General features: G+C 50.5%; 3 protein-coding genes across 5 annotated transcripts; 2 read left to right on the top strand and 1 right to left on the bottom strand.

The window, feature by feature from the left end:
* Positions 1-2417: 2417 nt before the first annotated feature.
* Positions 2418-6127, top strand: IL2RG (interleukin 2 receptor subunit gamma). Its single transcript, XM_055563708.1, has 8 exons — positions 2418-2647; positions 2844-2997; positions 3251-3438; positions 3638-3777; positions 4167-4329; positions 4896-5010; positions 5272-5341; positions 5652-6127. The coding sequence occupies exons 1-8, from the start codon at positions 2434-2436 to the stop codon at positions 5826-5828; spliced, it is 1221 nt and encodes a 406-aa protein (XP_055419683.1). The 5' UTR covers positions 2418-2433; the 3' UTR covers positions 5829-6127.
* Positions 6128-6549: 422 nt separating this feature from the next.
* On the top strand, positions 6550-8813 carry CXHXorf65 (chromosome X CXorf65 homolog). Its single transcript, XM_055563999.1, has 6 exons — positions 6550-6732; positions 6853-6939; positions 7153-7287; positions 7615-7683; positions 8158-8264; positions 8482-8813. Exons 1-6 carry the CDS (start codon positions 6708-6710, stop codon positions 8602-8604), a joined length of 546 nt encoding a protein of 181 aa, XP_055419974.1. The 5' UTR covers positions 6550-6707; the 3' UTR covers positions 8605-8813.
* Positions 8814-9044: 231 nt separating this feature from the next.
* FOXO4 (forkhead box O4) lies at positions 9045-16278 on the bottom strand. Of its 3 annotated transcripts, none has more exons than XM_055564550.1 (4): positions 15388-16278; positions 11166-11870; positions 10805-10910; positions 9045-10480 (listed from the first exon to the last, which is right to left on the bottom strand). In XM_055564550.1, exons 1-4 carry the CDS (start codon positions 15850-15852, stop codon positions 10473-10475), a joined length of 1284 nt encoding a protein of 427 aa, XP_055420525.1. In that variant the 5' UTR covers positions 15853-16278; the 3' UTR covers positions 9045-10472. The 3 variants fall into 3 exon arrangements, with proteins under 3 accessions (XP_055420525.1, XP_055420524.1, XP_055420523.1); XM_055564549.1 differs by having other exon boundaries at positions 10805-11017; XM_055564548.1 differs by having other exon boundaries at positions 10805-11870.
* Positions 16279-18049: the final 1771 nt, after the last annotated feature.

Here is an 18049-nt window from a genome sequence, read left to right on the forward strand (position 1 = left end):
AGTAACATTTGAAACTAGGCTACTGAGTAACATTTGAGATTAGGATTTTTTTTTCTCAACTCTCTCTTCCTCTCTCTTTTTTTAAGTAGTGTATCATCTCATTGCTATTCTTTTTTTCTTGCTTTTTAAAGTTGACCTGCATTTGATGTACAATATTATATAAGTTACAGACATACAATATAGTGATTGACAATTTTAAAGTTTAGTTATTATAAAATATTGGCTATATTCCCCATATTGTACAATATATCCTTGTAGCTCATTTTATACATAAGTTTGTGTCTCTTACTTCCTTACCCTATATTTCCCTTCTCCTTTCCCTCTCCCAGGACTTCCCTGGTGGCTCAGGTGGTAAAGCACCTGCCTACAATGCGGGAGACCCGGTTTCAATCCCTGGGTTGGGAAGATCTCCTGGAGAAGGAAATGGCAACTCACTCCAGTATTCTTGCCTGGAAAATCCCATAGACAGAGGAACCTGGTAGGTTACAGTCCATGGGATCGCAAAGAGTCAGTACACAACTGAGTGACTTCACTTTCTTTCTTTTTTCCTTTCTTTCTTCTTTCCCTCTCCCAACTGGTAACCCCTAGTTTGTTCTCTGTATCTATGAATCTGCTTCTTTTTTTAATAAGTTGAATTTATTTTTTAAATAAATAAATTGAACCAACAATTCACTAGTTGGTTGTATTTTTTGCTTTCTTTCTTTTTTGACCGTACCAAGCAGCTTGCAGGATCTTAGTTCCCCGACCAGACCAGGGATCAAACCTGTGCCCCCTGCAGAGGAAGTCCTGAGCCCTAACCAGTGGACTGCCAGGTAATTTTCTATTGTATTTTTTTAGATTTCACATATAAATGATACTGTACTTTTCTTGACTCTTGACATTCTTTCTATAATGATATTGCCTTTTAGAGAAAAGATAGAGTGCTGTAATAAAAGTAACAGATGACAATAAATCAGTTCAGTTCAGTCACTCAGTGGTGTCCAACTCTTTGCAACCCTATGGACTGCAGCACGCCAGGCTTCCCTGTCCATCACCAACTCCCAAAGCTTGCTCAAACTCATGTCCATCGAGTTGGTGATGTCATCCAACCATCTCATCCTCTGTCATCCCCTTCTCCTGCCTTCAATCTTTTCCAGCTTCGGGGTCTTTTCTAATGAGTCACTTCTTCACATCAGGTGGCCTAAGTATTGGAATTTCAGCTTCAGCCTAAGTCCTTCCAATGAATATTCAGGACTGATTTCCTTTAGGATTGACTGATTTGATCTTAGTCAGTCAACAATAAATAGAAAATAATAAAACTAGCAAATAACAAATAAAAGTAACAATAACAAAATGCTGTTGAATCAATGGGAAGACTAATTCTGGTTGGGGAGATGAAGACATATTGGAGAAAGTAACATTTGAGCTAACCCTGAGGAATTTTGATCCACGGAAAATTAACATGGTTTAGAAAATAAGCACAGTGCCTGGCACATATGAAAGCCTCAATAAATATTTACTAAATAATCAATTTATGTAAATGAGTCTCCAGTTAGATCTGTGTTTGGGGGAAGGTACATCTGGCAACAGAATGAAGAATGGATTTGAGAGCAGGGGGCCTTCAGAAAGGGAGGCCAGTTCGTGGGTTCTAGTACTAATGGTGATTAGAGGGAATAAAAGGCTGATTTAGCACAGTGGCTGTGGTCACAGAAAGGAGGACATGCCTAGGAGACACACAACAGGAGAGCTGATCGGATTCTCAGGATGAGGAAGGTGGAGAAACTGATAATGACTTTGAGGTCTCAAGTTTGGGTGATTGAAAGGGTGATGATACCATTAAATGAGATACAGACACAGGAAGAGAAGCAGATGCAGGGCAAGATGAGGAGTTTGAAGGTAGCATTGTTGTTCTTTCATTTCTGAAATCTTCTTGTAAGTCAGACCTCCTTGCCAGTCTCCACAGGGACCCAGCTCTAGAAACAGCTAAGGATGGATATTCTGATTTGGATTAGGTCAGAGGAAAGATAGCTATAGATGTGCTCATGGGAGCCAAGACTGCATTTTCTGTCCAGCCTAAGACAGTAGAGCTTTGATAGCAGTTTCAGGGTAACTGAGTCAAGGAAGACGTTTAGCATCGAAGGAGGGGAGGTTCAGACCCTCCACTCTATGGGATGAAACAATTTAGATGAGAAGGTGATTGGGAATGGTGGTGGTGGTGAACAGATCCTTCCCAGGATCTAGGTAGTCTGAGGATTCTTGAGTCTGTGACAATAGTGGATGCCCAGCTTTAGTCTCTACCTAACACCACATTACAGTGGTGGTGTTATACCTACAGATTAGATTAACACCTCATCTCCTGGAGGAGTTAGCCTGTGTCATAGCAGACATTCACCACACCCTCCGTAAAGCCCTGGTTTCTAAGGTTCTTTCCACCGGAAGTTATGACAGAAGGAAATGTGTGGGTGGGGAGGGGTAGTGGGTAAGGGGCCCAGGTTCCTGACACAGTCAACACCCAGGGAACGAAGAGTAAGCGCCATGTTGAAGCCACCGTTGCCACTCAGATCCCTCTTATTTCTCCAGCTACCTCTGCTGGGGGTGGGGCTGAACCCAAAGTTCCTCACGCCCAGTGGCAATGAAGACATTGGTGGGAAACCTGGGACTGGAGGAGGTTGGTGAGAAGGGAAGCTGTGGGAAGGGGGGCGCACAGAATCCTGCAACCTGCCACCGGGCATTAGAAGGATGCGGGCAGAATTTAAAAGTACTGTAGGGAGGGCAAGGGAAGGGTTCCTTGCTTCACTCTGCTTCTGCTTCTGACCATGTTGTCTTCTCTTCCCCTCCCCCACTTCACTTTCTCTCCAACCTAGACTTCTTCCTGACTTCGACACCCGCTGGGACCCTCGATGTTTCCACTCTGCCCCTCCCAGAGGTTCAGTGTTTTGTGTTCAATGTGGAGTATATGAATTGCACTTGGAACAGCAGCTCTGAGCCCCAGCCCAACAACCTGACTCTGCATTATGGGTATGAGAAGGGGAGAGGAGGCGGGGGTGGGGGGGACGATGGGGTGGAGGGAGGAGGAGGTGATGTGAAAGACTAGATGTGAAAAGACTGTGTGGGGACCAAGAAAGGGAGTAGCCAGCACCCTAAGCTCTCCACTATTTTCTCATGGGGTAAGTCATAAATCAGTTTAGAGGAGCCGAGGCTGGGCTGTGGAAATCTGGAGTACCCAGGTTTATTTACCTCACTGTTATGCTCCCTTGAAAACCTTCTCTAGGTACAGGAACTTTAATGGTGATGATAAACTCCAGGAGTGTGGCCACTATCTATTCTCTGAAGGAATCACTTCTGGCTGTTGGTTTGGAAAAAAGGAGATCCGTCTCTACGAAACGTTTGTTGTCCAGCTCCAGGACCCACGGGAACACAGGAAGCAGCCCAAACAGATGCTAAAATTGCAGGATCTGGGTAAGTTGGAAAGGAAGGTCAAAGGATATTGTGGGGTATTGGAGTATTTAAAGTGGTGTTCTTTCACCATAAGTGTATGTGGCAGAAAAGAGGAGGTGAGGGATAGAATGGAGAAGGGAGGAGGGCTCAGGGGCACTACCTTCAGGATCCTGACTTATCTGGGTCAGGGAAATGACCACACATGCACACATATCTCCAGTGATCCCCTGGGCTCCGGAGAACCTGACGCTTCACAACCTGAGTGAATTCCAGCTAGAACTGAGCTGGAGCAACAGATACTTGGACCACTGTCTGGAGCACCTGGTACAGTACCGGAGTGACCGGGACCGAAGCTGGACGGTGAGTGAGTGGGGATAGCAGCCCAGGTCGAGCAAGTAGGGATAAAGGATTCAATCAGCCAATAGGTATGCTGGTCCCCAGCTCCTGCTCTCTGCTTCTCAGTTCCCCCGCCCACCTTCCACCCTCCTCCTCTGACTCCTTTCTCTCTCCTCATCTTTGAGTTTTCTTTAAGGTTTCCCTACCCATACTCTTCCCAATACCAGAAAGGCAAGTAAACAAAAGCATTCAGTTCTGGTCAGTGAAGGTAGCAGTGTGACTTGAATAGTCAAGAGAGGAGGGAGAAACTGAGAAGAACCAGAAGATGATGTGAGATGGGAGTGGGTGCAGCAGTTTTCATTCTCCCTTCTTCTATAAACACCCATCTTTCCCTTACTCTCTTTCTCCTCAAGGAACAATCCGTGGACCACAGACATAGCTTCTCTCTGCCTAGCGTGGATGCACAGAAACTCTACACGTTCCGTGTTCGGAGCCGTTATAACCCACTTTGCGGAAGTGCTCAGCATTGGAGTGATTGGAGCTACCCAATTCACTGGGGCAGCAATACTTCAAAAGGTAAATTGGACCTAACGCATCACCCTGACCCATGAGCCGAGTACCCCAACATTTCTTACACCATTGTCTTTTGCCCTGCCTCCCTACCACTAAGACCCCAAACTTGGTGGCCCATCTCCCCTCACTGTTCAACTCCAACTCCCAGGAAGCAGGATTTTTCTGTGTAGTGTTGGATCAGTGTGTTGTTAGAGTAGGGGGAGTGGGTTGAGAAGGAGGCTGAGGGGGTAATTCAAAGGGGATACAGAATGTGTAAGATTTCCCTGCAGCATTTCCAAAAAGCCTGCATGGTAAAGATGGCTTTTGGAACCAGGCAAATGTAAGGTTTAAATCTGCCTCTGCCACTTCCTACCTCTTTGACCTTGGGCACATCACTCACTTTTTTGATTCTGTTTGTTTGTAAAATGGACATAATAATTGCTCCCTGGCCCCTCAGGAGTTGTGAGGATTGAATACACACACATATAGTGTTTAGCACAGTGTCTGGCACCAAGTTGGCACTCTAAATGTTGGCACGTAGTAGGGGTACTACAAATGTTAGGTCTCTTTTCCTTTCCTCTTTTCGACAGAGAATCTTGAGAATCCAGAAAATCCTTCGTTGTTTGCATTGGAAGCTGTGCTGATCCCTCTTGGCTCCATGGGATTGATTGTGAGCCTCATCTGTGTGTACTGCTGGCTGGAACGGTGAGAATTCCAAATCCCAGGAAAATGAGGTGGGGGGTGGTGGTGCTGGGAATAGTAGAGGAGGGTTATTACAGGGTCTCCAGAAGCAGAAGGCGGACAGTAAGGAATCACCCAAGAGGATCACCCAAGAGGGCATGAGGGTGAAAGGAAGATGCAGGCACAGGCAACACAGAATCATTTCATTCCATGTGGGAGAAGGGGGAGAAGGATAATAAAAGAGTGTGACTGATGTGCTCCTACTCCCTCTTTCTCCCTGCTCAGGACAATGCCCCGAATTCCTACCCTCAAGAACCTAGAGGATCTGGTTACTGAATACCAAGGAAACTTCTCGGTGAGAACACTGTCATGCGCAGACTTCAGTGTGTCAACTGCCACCAACTGCCTGCCAGCTAGACAGAGCATGGGGGAAGGAAGGGAGGGGAGAGGGGCCTGCACTAACAGTCAGGATGTGGCCGGCCATTTGGGGGATGGGCTCGACACAGAGAGACACCGAGAAGAACTGATCCTAGATTGGTTGAGGCAGATGGAAACAGTGGTATTGGGGGGCCAGGAGTGTGTGTGTCTCTTCTGTAATCACAGTGGTTGCAAATCAGGAGAGTTCCCTTGGCACAGACCCCTGACCTGGAGATATTTGTCTTTAGGCCTGGAGTGGTGTATCTAAGGGACTGGCCGAGAGTCTGCAGCCAGACTACAGTGAACGGCTCTGCCACGTCAGTGAGATTCCCCCCAAAGGAGGGGAAGGGCCTGGGGGCTCCCCCTGCAGCCAGCACAGCCCCTACTGGGCTCCTCCATGTTACACCCTGAAACCTGAGCCCTGAGGCCCTGGCAAGAACCCAAGGTCCTGGAGCCCTAAACTGTGCTAACTTGCCCTTGTCCAGCCAACCTGGGTCCAATGCTCACCTCGCTGCCCATGGCTGATTTTGAATTTTGTTTCCCCTATCACTGCCCCCTCATTCAATATCTCCTACTTGAGAAATGCCCCTTGGGCCGATCCATGTTTCTCATCTCCCCCAGTCCAGCCCTTCCTTCTCACCATATTGCTTCTGCTGTCCCTCCCTCCCAATTTCCATCTACTCTTCAATTGTTCCAGAAACTAATGAGAAATAAAATTTCTGTTGATAATCATCAAGGATGTCTATTGTTGGGGTGGGGAACAAGGGAAACGTGGGATCCAATGAGGGTGGGAGGCACAGTACTGAGGGCACAAAACAGGAGCCATGGGCTCTGCCACGGCAGCAACGGCTCTACAAATTCCCTAGGAAGGAGCTGCTCCAGAAACAGACTTCACTCTAGGTGTCCTACACTCTTTCTGGGGCCCATTTTAGAGTAAGATTTACCATGCTGCCCTGATTTTCTTTGGTTATTGTCATTGCCCCCATTTTCAACACATTTTTATAGACCCTACCCAGGTTCTTCTCCCCTTAGCCTTCCTCCACCTTCTGCCACACATAGCACTTCTGACCTCATAATCCCTCAGCTGCAGCCTCAGGCCCCACCCCTAGGGATGTTGGCTATCCACAACTGCCCATAGCTCTCTCCTGTCTGCCCAGTCTGGGCCTCCTCAGTCAATGTAATCCATCTGCCTCTCCAGCCCCCTGATCTTATGGGTCCACTTGGCCCCTCAAGGCCTCTAGGACACCCTCCTTCTGCCATGACATATCAAGGCTCTCTTTGAAGAGTGAGAAGATCTTGAGAGCATGTTCATCTTTATCAAACATGGAGGTGAGGGGTATCACAGAGCTGGAGTCTATGTGTAGGGTTGGGGGTGTTGGAGGGGCAGTGGAGGGCACAGGGATGGTGTAACTGGGGAAGGGCCACATGCCCCATCCCGTCTCTTCTCAGATAATCAGAAGTTTCTGGCCAATACTAACTGTTCTGTCCTTCTGCTGCTGCATTATGCCCGCTGTAAAGTGGGGTTGCCTACAACAGGTGAGGAGTGTGGGGAGGGGACTCATGGCCAAGGGTCTGAAGTAGTAGGGTCATCAAGCCTACTACTTCGAGCCCCCAAGTCCTCCTGGTGGCAAGAAGAGAGCTCCTTGAATCCCTGCAGCTTCCTCAGCCTGTTCTGGATAGGATCACTGGCCCCTTTCGCTCCCGCTCCCCTTCCTTAGCTGCCTTAATTACTCTGTGGCCTCCCTCCAGAAACCACCGATTTATGTGATGAAACAGGGACAATGAAGTTGTTTTTTCTAATGAAGACTCCTGGAGACTTTGCCAACAAATTCCTTACAGCTCGAAACACCTACTACATTTGTAAGGTGGAGCGTGGGGCACCAGGTAGAGACTTGGGAGCATTCCCCAGAGATAGAGCAAGGCCCCAAAGCTGGACTGTGAATCCAATCCTTCAAATAAGGGCCCCTTCGACCAGATCCAAATTGACTGTCTCTAGTCAAGCCTAAGAGCATTGCCTTCATGACAGTGGTTAAATTAGCACATTCTGTGCCCCCAACCCCCACCCCGACCTGGCTGAGGGGTGGACCCGAGGGGAGGAAATAAGTTACACCAGCCCAAGGTAGTATGGAGTATTAGGGTCCTGAAACTTTGGGCTTTGGAAGAGAGAGGCTGGGTGACGGGGCTGGGTGTACTGCACTACTGTATTCACAGGAACTACAGTTGAGAGTGCCTACAAAGCATTTGTGCCCCTCTTGGAGAACCCAGAACCCAAGCTTATTGGTAAGCAGCATGATGGAGGAAGGAGGAACGTGGAGGGTACTGGATTCAGCTGGGTGATTGAGAATATAGGCTGGGGCTGGTGTAGTCTGTCAGGTAGGATCACAGGATCCTAGGTAAAGGGGTCTAGAGTCTAGGTCCACTTCAGGAGTGGTGCTTGGCTCAAACCAGGTGGATGTGTGTGTCTCACTCACTCCTCCTTGCCATTTCTCAGCCATCTTCTCAGTACATCTCCCTATCCCCACCATCTCATTCCCATCTTTCCCTTCATCTTCTGCTTTTAGAATCTTGGTGTCCTGATTCCCACTGAAAAGAGTAAAGCTTAGGCACCTTTGGGTTACTTCTCAGCCTAGCTTTAGGCCCGGTTACTCCAAGTGATCCTGTGAATGATGGAAGGGCCAGGATGGGTAGGGAAGGTCTCTAGTACTCACAGGTGTGTGTGTGTGTTGGGGGGGGGTGACTTTCCCTGGTTCCTAGATGCCTTGCGTACACAATGTGACCTCCTGGAGAGGAGTCGAATGAAAATGCTTAGAATCCAAGAAGCCAAGAAAGTCGTTCCAATTGAATCCTCTGCGAACCTCACAGTAAGCCTTACCAAACATGGTCTGTCCCAGGAGCCTCCTTTCCCCACCTGTCTACTGAAGGCTCCTCTGCCCCGGCTCTCTGGGGTGAATTTCCTTCCCAAATCCAACATTCATGCCCAAGATCTGCCTCTCACCTCTTTGGTCCTGCCTTTGGCCCTAGTTTGTAGAAAACTTCTCTGCAGGGGCCTTTTTACTTACTGACCCTTTCCTTTTCCAGTCCAAATCATCAGGACGATCAGATGAAGAGGGGACCACTCCCAGGGCTCCCGTCTTGAAGACCAGAGCGGACTTGGTCAGTAGGAAGGATAAACATCGCGAACAAAATAAAGTGACCAAGTGAGAGCTGCAATGAAATCACTGGCATTTAATGTGAGGTTCCTTCTTTCAAGAAAGACTTCTCCCAATATCGACACCAAGGCTTAAATCTGCCCCAGGCATTGTGGAGGCTCTCAGGATCCGTAGGAGCAGGAGAGGGCAGGGGCAAGCACATGGGTGGGGGGTGAGGAAAGGCAGCGAAGTATAGTACAATAAGCCTTTGAGGGACAGAGTAGGGGGTGGGGTCTTTTCCGACCAGACAACCTCCCCTTGGGAGGCCTATCACAGCCCGCCTACTCCTGCTGGGGTTAGGTGATGGGATGGGCATCTTCCCTCCCCCACCGTACTCCACCAAGTCCCCGGCTGAAATTCCCCTGCCCCCCACCAGTCTGCCTCTGGGCAGTCCCTATCCCGGCTCCTTCCTTATCCACAGGGGAACAGAGAGGCAGCAGAAACCAGAGCTGGTTATAGGCATTTATTGAATTAATTCATTTATTGATTTGACACACTTCCCCACTCCAATCTAGCACACGAAACAATCTGGGTAGGCCAGGCGCTGACACAGGAAATGATGGGAACCCACAGCAGGGGCGGGGGAGGGGACAATGCAAAGAGGACTGGGGGAGGGACTGCTTTGGGGGCTAGGGTGGAGAATGAGCCCCAGATGGCCTTCCCTAGCAGGTGCTAGTAAACCTGATCTACATTCTCCTCCATCCCTGCTCATTTCCCAGACCCTCAGCCAAGCTCCCCAGCTCCCCCTTCCCTGTTCTGCCCCTCCCCCTGCCTGCCACCACACACACTTCCCCATAACCCCTGCAGTCAGGCAAGGGGAAGAAGGGCAGGGACAGCTGTCTGGGGCCTGGAACAGGGAGGTCTCTGTGCCTAACTTTACCACCCTAAATCCTTCCCTCCTTCTCTTCTCCCCCCTCCCATCCCCTTCCCAGGCCACAGACTCATTCCAGGCCCTAAACTGCACTCTCCCACCATAGCACTAACCCACAAGGGGTCATGAGAGAGTGTGGCTGCACCCCACCACCACACACTCCCAGGCACAAGGTGACAGGATGAAGGCACCTGGCTTAGCTTTTCCTCAGGGAAACTCCAAGCTAGTTCAGCGCAGACCATGTTCTAGACCTGGTCCTCATGGGAGCTCTTCCCTTTGCCCCCTGCTCTCTGCAGGCCTAGGGTTCTCTCCCCTGTCTCCCCCGTGTTTCCAGGAATAATATCTGTAGTGTTTGCATCAGGTGACTATGGCAAAGCCTTCCAAAAAGAAAAAAAACATTCTCCCCATCACTAACACCTTGCCACTGTTAAACATCTCCCTATTACGTGTTTATATTTCTTTAAAGGTTTACAAAAAGCCTTTCTGTTATCTGTAGTCTTCCAAGGGTGATTTGGCTTGGTGAGCCACAGCCACTCCAGGCTTCATACCTTGGCCCTTCCAGATCCCTGTTACACCCCCAATCCCACACCACTGGCCCAAGAGGCCACTGAATAAAAATCTCAAGCTCAATCCAGCCTGGATCAGCTCAGATAAGACTCTACAAAAAATCCTGCTCCCAAAGGCAGGGGTAAGGCCACTGGTGACTTCACATTTCCAACAGTATTGCCCGCCCATGCTACAAAATCTATGGGGTGGGAATGCGTGGGGTGGGGAGCCGAGGATGGCTCCCTAATTGGCACAGTGAGAATAAACCCTCTCCCCTTCCCCTCCCCTCTCCCTCCCCACCCCCCAGCTATATCTTTATAATTTTCTTAGTACCCAGGTGAGCAGACCCTACTCTAGCTCTAAAGCAGGGTCCCAAATTCCCTGGGAGGGGTCAAGGGTAAAGAGTGGATATGGGCACGCCTGGTTCTGTCTCTGAAGCAGGGAATGAAGCTTCCAGCCATGGCTCAGGGATCTGTGGGAAGAAAAAACAGAGGACAAGGTCAGAGGCTCATCTGGGGGCATGACAACTTTCCATCAGCAAGAACCACATTAAGGAAAACAGACAGCCCCTCCCCCATCTCTCCCGTGCTTCCGTGTAGCGGTGAGCGCTGCTGAGGGGCCTTGGAGGTCCCATCTGGAAACTATGCCACTCTAATGGGACGTCCTCCCTCTAATTCCCTGGGACCTCCAGCTACCCCTTGTTCTCAATCTTCCCCTTGCTAGATCACAGGACTAGCTGGACACCTAGGAACAGGAATAGGTTGTGAGATGCTGCCATGACTAAGATGGGCCATACCTGGCTCAAAGTTGAAGTCCAGTCCTTCGTCCCCATCCATGAGGTCATTGATGATGTTATCCATGTCACACTCCAGGTTCTCCATGTATATGTCGAGATCAAGATCCTGAGGCATTCGGTCGTGGCTTGGAGCTTCAGTAGGAGGTGTGAGCACAGGAGCCCCCAGGGGCTTGGGGACCGGAGCCCCCGCCATGACTGGAGGTGGTGCTGGTGCTATCATCGGGAGGGTGGGAACCAGACCGCTGGGGCCTGCAGCCTCTAGGGGTTTAGGACACAGGCCACCCCCCGTGCCTAGCTTACTGGAGGAAGGTATCCCCCCCAGCAGCAGAAGTGTTGGAGCCTGGGACAGAATGGGATCTACCTGGGTCATGAGGACATCGGCAGGAGGTGGTGGCGTATCAGAGGTGAGCAGAGCCTCCAAAGACTGGGAGCTTGAGAAGCACCCTTCTCCTGCTGACAGGGGCCCCTCTGCTGGGCTGAAGAGAGAGGTGCTGTAGGTGTGTAAGGGGCCCGGAACCCCAGGATGCTGCAAAGAGAAGCCAGAGAGGCTGCTCCGAGACAGCAGCGAGTGGGGAGATGTGAGATTGAGCCCATCTAACAGCTCCAGATCTTCTTTCAGGGTGGGAGGGACACCCCCTGCATAGCCACTGGCTGAGGCTGGCATTTCCTCTTCTGCCAGCACCTCAGGCTCCGGCTCCCTGGGGGAGGGCCGGGTGCTGACAGTGCTGGCATTCGAACTGCTTCGTGGACGGAAGGTGCTCCACGCATCGGCTTCCTCTCGGTTTCGAGAGCAAGGGCTGCCTGACCACTTGGCAAAGTGGCCAGCAGGGCTCCTTGGAGTGGCACCTTCACGTGGAGCGGGCAGCACAGCTGGTTTCTTCTTGGGGGTTTTGCTGCGGCCCCGGAGCAGCCTGCTGCTGCTATCCATGGAAGCTGCCCGGCGGCGGGGTGCCTTGCCGCTCTTGCCTCCCTCCGGATTCAGCATCCACCAGGAGCTCTTGCCAGTAGCCTCGTTGTGAACCTTGATGAACTTGCTATGCAGGGATAGGTTGTGGCGGATCGAATTCTGGAGCGGGCAGAGGCAACAAGAAAGGGAGGTCAGTGGTCAGCAGTCCAGTCAAAAAGGATACTGGGGCGTGGCCGGGGTGGGGGGGGCGGTCCTGGAGATGCAAAGTTAGTCAAATTCGAGGGGAAAACAGGCAACAGTAGGGGTGGGAGGTAGTGGCAGGGGAGGAGACCACACACAATTCCCACCTGAAGACAAGCTTCTTGGCCAGACCTCTCTGCACAGAGGGCGGGGAGACAACCAGAGCCTCGACCTATTCACAGGGCGCTGCACCCACTTCCCCCTGAAAAGCTCACAGCCCTCTACCGGACCCAAGTCTCTGGGGGCTGCCTGGGGCTTGTAAGCATTGGAAAGACGCACTCCTAGTTCATCAAGAATTAGGCTCCAGTGGGAAAGAGCATTCCACAGCTCCACCCCTTTCCTTGAGTGCAAGCTTGGGTGGAGTTTACAGGACAGTGGCACAGCAGCAGCCCAGGACAGACCCACCCTGTCCTGAGTCAGTCTTCTGAACAGGCTGAGGGGCTGGAACCTTAGCCTGGCTGGTGCTCCACTCTACACAGGGCATTTGGGCCCTGGCACTCTACAGGATTTGCAGATTCCTTTTTCCTTTTTTTTTTTTTCTGATTCCTTCCACTGCCCCCCCCTCCCAGATTCCTTGACACACACCCTCAACTACATTCTGGCCAGGCTTCTCCCTGTGCCTCAAATACACCAGGCCCCTCCCTCCCTCCCTCCCTCCTTGTCCGGAGAAGGAGCTACCCCCTCTCAATTCTACTAGCTTGTCAAGATCAACCTTCAGTCCTTTCGCTTTCCTAAAGTGGTTGCTTGACTTCTGCAGCCAGATTTCTTGTTCAGTATTTTTCATCTGTTCCACACAAAATTTCCCCAAATCTATATTATGTTGTTTATAGTTTCAAGTAATTTGTATTATCAATTGTAAATGCCAGGACATGTTGTCCAGGTAGGCAGCCCTCCTGCAGTGGCCCCCTCAGAGTGCCAAGCTCCCAGTACGTAATCAATATCTGTTGCCTGATTGACAGGTGGCCCTTGGGTGAAGAATGGTGAATCTCCCCTTGAAGCTCCGTCAGCTCTTGAGTGCCTTGGGTACTAGAAGCTCTGTTTTTCCTTCCTCCCTCGCTGCTGATATTCTGCTAGAGATAAGTTTTTTTCCCAGGGGCCCAGGGAGCTGAGATTGGCAGCTTCTTGAACCCCTAGAGCAGCTTATTTCTACTGGCTGCTCCAGGCTAGTTGCACCATCCCTTTGTATCCGCAGGGCCTCCCCCACCCCCTCACCCCCCACCCCCCACCCCACCACCCCCGCACCACCCCACCCCCACCCCACCCCCACCCCTCAGGAACCTCCCTTCTCTTTCTTACCTCCTTTTCCCCACTTCTCGTCAGGAATTTCTGCATAGGAACTCTAAACTTAGGGGCATTTGACCTCCCACATGAAGCTCTTTAGTGTTTAGAAACTTGGGAAGAGCCCAGAGGCCTTGGAGCAACTAGGAGGCTAAGGCTATGGACAGTCAGAAATCACTTCATGTGTTTCAGCCAGATGCTCTAGATAAGGAGAGCCTTTGCCTGGGAAAATATTCTTAAGTGGCCTCTTGCTCCAGGGCTCTCTAGCGAAGAACTCCTTGTCTCCCTGGGACCCTGCAGTAACAGCACTCCAACTACTCTGGCCGCACTAATGTTTTGGGTTCCTTCAGAGAATCACACTTGTCCATCCAGCCTGGGCTCTTAGTAACTAAGAGCCACAGTTACTTCTGGCACTGTGATTTCTACCCCCTCCCCACTCCCCCCTGCTTTTCCAACTTCTAACTCTGGGTCTACTGAGAAGGTTCATTCCCTTCCCTATACTCGGTACCCATGAGTGCCATTTGCTCATCCCCTCTTCTTTAGCCCTTGGAATTACTACCTCCTACAGCCTCTTACTTGGAGAGGTTGGCTCCCTAGAAGCCTACCGTTTTTACCTCTTGGAAGGAGGGCACCTGCTGGTTGCTCCCCAAGCCACCTAAATTACGCCTTCTTGTTCTAAGTGAGTGCCGCCCCCTGGTGGGGTGGTGGTAACCTTGGCATATCACCAGGGAAGCCAGCTCAGGCTTGGGGGTAGGGAGTGAGGGGTGAGAGCCTTGCAGGCTCCAGACTCGGCCTGATTTGGCTTTGCCATCATTCCATGGCAGCGTGGATTAGCAGATAGAGTATATGATTTATAGTTAGACCTGAGTTCAAGTCCTCATTCTATCGATTTTGGCAAGTTTCCCAACCATTCTATACCTTAGTTTCCTAATACATAACATGTGGAATCTCAGAACTGCTGTGAAGATTAAAATTTTTAACTACTTTGTAAATGAAGAAAACCCAATATAAGTGTAAATTCTAAGGAGGGACTACACTCCCACAGCATAACTAACAACTCATGATTATTTCTTCTACCCTGGAAAATGAACCTAAGGGAAAAGAAAAACAGCTGTGCAGGCTGGGTCCAAGGAGGGGAGCTCTTTATGAGCTGCGACTGTGGCGTGGCAGTCTACCCAGAAATAGTGCCAAGGGTCTCAGTCAGCTGTCTTGCTTTCTTTTCTGCCCAACCCCAAGGGATACTGCAGACTCAATCCCTCGATGTCTTATACCTAGAAGAAGACCCTCTGCTCACTCAACCTTCCGTATTTCCTTGCACGCTGGTCTCACCACCTACTGGAGTACAAGGCGTCAGTAGGAGTTGAAGCTCCCTAACTTTGTGAGTCCCATATTTCTCAGGACAATCTTTCGGAGCATCTAGTGCAATCCCTCCTCGCAGTTTCCTCATGGGAAGCCAAGGGAACCCCCGACCTTATGTTCTAAAGTCAGAGCCCTATTTTTTCCCATGAATATTCCTCAACAGCAAATGAAAACTTCCCCCCACAACTTGGATAGCTCCTGACTAGGGAGAGTTTCTCAGCATTATATAGGGTAAACTGAGGCAACCCCTCCTTTTTTTTTTTCTCTTAGTGTGTCAGATCCACTTCCTTCCCACGGGGGTATCACTCTTTACCTTTCGCCAATTCATTCCATCTTCTTGGGTAGCAGAATCCTAGAACAGTACTTCTACCCTGAGGTACTGGGAGGCAAGCAGGGAATCCAAGTAATCCCACAGGAATGGGAGAAAAGGTGTTGGGGTGGGAAGTGGGGGAGGAGGGAAGGCTAGGTTCCTGCAGGGAATCCACACAGTTCCCGCTGTACATAGGATAAAGACTTCTCTGTGGGGATAAGTGTTTTGGGCAGCCCAAGCCAAAGTGCTGGGAGTGTTGAGCAGTGAGCAGAGAATTCAGTTTTCTCCAGGGCAAGGACAATGTCTTATTCATTGTGATCCTTCAGCATCAAGCACCTAGCAGCATATACTATGTCCTAAGTAAACGCTTGTCTAATTGACCGCGGAAGGTGGATCTCTGGGGTAGGGGTATAAAAGGGGAGGCAGAGTAGAAGTAAGGAGACGGGTGGGAACCAGGGGCAGATAGGTATTGAGGGGGATCATAGTTACCTTCCATCCTGCTGAGCTGTTGCTGTCACCCTTGTCCTTGAAGTAGGGCACCGTGCGGACCATCCACTCATAGATCTGGGCCAGTGTCAGTCGCTTCTCGGGGGCGCTTTCAATGGCCTGGCTGATGAGTTCTGCATATGACTGATTTCCCCAGGCATTCCGGCGGGAGCCTCCCTTCCGAGGACCTGTTACAGCCCCCAGGATCCCGGGCTGGGGACCCCCTGCCGAGTCTGGGAGCCTGGCGGGCAACAGGGTCGGCTGGGTGCGCCCGTCCGAGCGCCCCTCCGGGTGTACCTTCTCTCCCAGACCTGACTCCACCTCGGACGGCTCGGACGGCTCGGGAGCGAGCTCTGGTCGGGGAAGGGGCCAGGTGCAGGAGCGGGGACGGCTCTGGGGTTCGAAGTCGGGATCGAGGTCTACGATCGCGGCAGCCTCTCTGGCTGAATTCTCATTTACTGGATCCATACGTGAAGTTGGACCTCCGCCGCTCAGCGTTCAGAGGAGCCTGCCACAGTCCCTAGCGATGCCTCCCCTCAGGGGGGAAGCAACGAGGGCCAGGGGGCACATTCCTGCCAGTCCTCAGAAAGTCTCGAACTTCCCCTCACCCCTGGATGCTTGATCCTAAGCTGTCCCTTGCACACAGTTCTCCGTTTCTTCTCTGCTACAGGCTGCAGCCTCGGAGCTCTTTCTGAGACACCACCTGTAACCTCCGCCTAGCGAAGGCACTTTTCTCCTAACCTCTCAGCTTCCTGCTCTTTTAAACCTGAGGCTCCGTATCCCCTCACAAATCTTTCTCCCATCACAGAACGCCTCTTTAGCCGCAGTTCCCTCCCCCTTTTAAGTTGCTGCCCCCCGGACACTCCTCCTGAATTTCCTCCACCCGGATCACTGCCCTCCCCCACGCCCCGCTCCCTCGCGTCACTTGCCCCTCCCCTGACTCCCTCTCCCCCCGCCTTTCCCCTCCCCCCCCCTCTTTATCGGGTCCAGGTCTCCGCGGCCCCAGCCTCTCAAATTCCCGCACCAATCCCCCTATCAAACCCCCCACCCCCCGCCCCCCGGGTTTCCCTTTTGTTTTGCTCCAAGCAGCGGCCCCCGCCTGACGTCTCTGTTTACCACTCGCCAGGGCAGCCATCTGCGCACGCGCCTGAAGAGCGGGTTGGGAAACCGAGTTCTCTAGTCGTGCCACCCTGGTCCGGCATGGGGACTACATCTCCCGTCCTACTTCGCGGTCAGCCCGATCAGGGTGGCAGGAGAGCGGCGTGGCAGGATATAGAGAGGGGGAACATTAATTATTATTATTAGAGGTGGTCTCGGACTTTTTCTTTTCGTTGAAAATCATTTTCCTCCCCCACCCCCTTCCTCCCTCCTCCCTAGTGATTCAGGATCGCTAGATGAGCGTGTGGAGAGATGCTAGACCGTTCCCTCTTTCCGTCAGAAGAGGGCAAAAGGAAAAAAAAAATGCGGTCTCTGCAAGAAGCAGAAAACCGAAAAACAAGAAGCAAAGAACTAACGAGGAAATAGAGTTGTTTTAGTGTTGAGGAGTTGGTCAGAGGGCTTGGGGAATATAAACGAGTGGTTAGCTGATCGTAGTGTCTCCCCTACCGCCCTCCAGTCGGCATACGCAGTTCCCACCGATAGTGCGGTTGCTGACCAATCAGTTTTCTCCACTGACTCTTCTGGCCTCTTCTCAAATATTGATATTCTCCAGGTTCCCATCCTCGGCGGCTTCACTTCTCATTCAACAGGTTCCAAACAGAACTCATTATCTGTTCTTGCGCCCACACTCCTATCCTCTGGATACTCTTATCTCTGAATTTGGTTAATGGTTGTCCTAATGTACCCGGTCTCCTAAGCTAGACTTACCCTTCGTCTTTTCATCTCCCTAACCTCCCACATCCAAATCCCAGTTCAAAATCTTATTTATCAGTGGATTAAATTGCAGTATCGCCTTAAGCCGACCTCCTACCATGAAGTTTTTCCCAACTGCTGTTTATGTTCTTTGCTGTCAACAAAATAACTTTTCTAAGAAACACTCCTGGTAATAACAACTAAAATTTATGGAGCACTTATTATGTGCCAGGCAGTGTGCTGATTGCTTTATGTACATTAGCTCCTTTACTCCTCAAATCATCCCTGAGGTAGATACCCCTGTTATACCCATTTTACAGACAAGGACACTAATGCTCAGAGATTTAGTGACTTGCCCAAAGTCACACAGTTAGCAGGCAGGAGAACTGAAGTATCACTTATATGTGATCTTAGCATTTCCCTGCTTAAAACTTCCTTTGATTTTCCCTATTCCCTATGCGATAAAGTTCAAACTCCTTAGCAAGGCATACAGGGCTCTTCAGATTCAGGCTACCTTTCCTGCTTTCTCTTTCACTGGGCACATTAAGTTCCAATCAGTCTGAGTTTTGCACTGTTTCTTGGAAATATCATACATACCCTTTTATACCTTTCCCTCCTCATCCTGGAATGTTTTCCTTCTCATTATCCTTTCCCCAAGTCTCTTATTCTGGAAAACTCCTATTCAGTCTTCCTGGTCTCCCTTAGGTATAATTAGTTCTCCCTTTTCTGGAAGCATTCCCAAGCATTTTGTGCAGGCTTATGTTATACACCATAAACTGTATCATACTGTAATTCCTTGCTTTTAGGTATCTCT

Source organism: Bubalus kerabau, chromosome X, assembly GCF_029407905.1.
Source record: "Bubalus kerabau isolate K-KA32 ecotype Philippines breed swamp buffalo chromosome X, PCC_UOA_SB_1v2, whole genome shotgun sequence".
In the NCBI taxonomy this organism is placed as follows: Eukaryota; Metazoa; Chordata; class Mammalia; order Artiodactyla; family Bovidae; genus Bubalus; species Bubalus kerabau.

Coding starts and splice junctions, on each gene's coding strand:
- FOXO4 (XM_055564548.1), bottom strand. CDS start 15,852: ATGGATCCAGTAAATGAGAATTCAGCCAGAGAGGCTGCCGCGATCGTA. Junction 11,871..15,387: donor ACAGCTCAGCAGGATGGAAG/GTAACTATGATC, acceptor TGCCCGCTCCAG/AATTCGATCCGCCACAACCT.
- CXHXorf65 (XM_055563999.1), top strand. CDS start 6,708: ATGTTCATCTTTATCAAACATGGAG. Junction 6,940..7,152: donor AGTGGGGTTGCCTACAACAG/GTGAGGAGTGTG, acceptor GCCTCCCTCCAG/AAACCACCGATTTATGTGAT. Junction 7,684..8,157: donor CCCAGAACCCAAGCTTATTG/GTAAGCAGCATG, acceptor CCTGGTTCCTAG/ATGCCTTGCGTACACAATGT.
- IL2RG (XM_055563708.1), top strand. CDS start 2,434: ATGTGTGGGTGGGGAGGGGTAGTGGGTAAGGGGCCCAGGTTCCTGACA. Junction 3,439..3,637: donor GCTAAAATTGCAGGATCTGG/GTAAGTTGGAAA, acceptor ACATATCTCCAG/TGATCCCCTGGGCTCCGGAG. Junction 4,330..4,895: donor GGGCAGCAATACTTCAAAAG/GTAAATTGGACC, acceptor TCTTTTCGACAG/AGAATCTTGAGAATCCAGAA.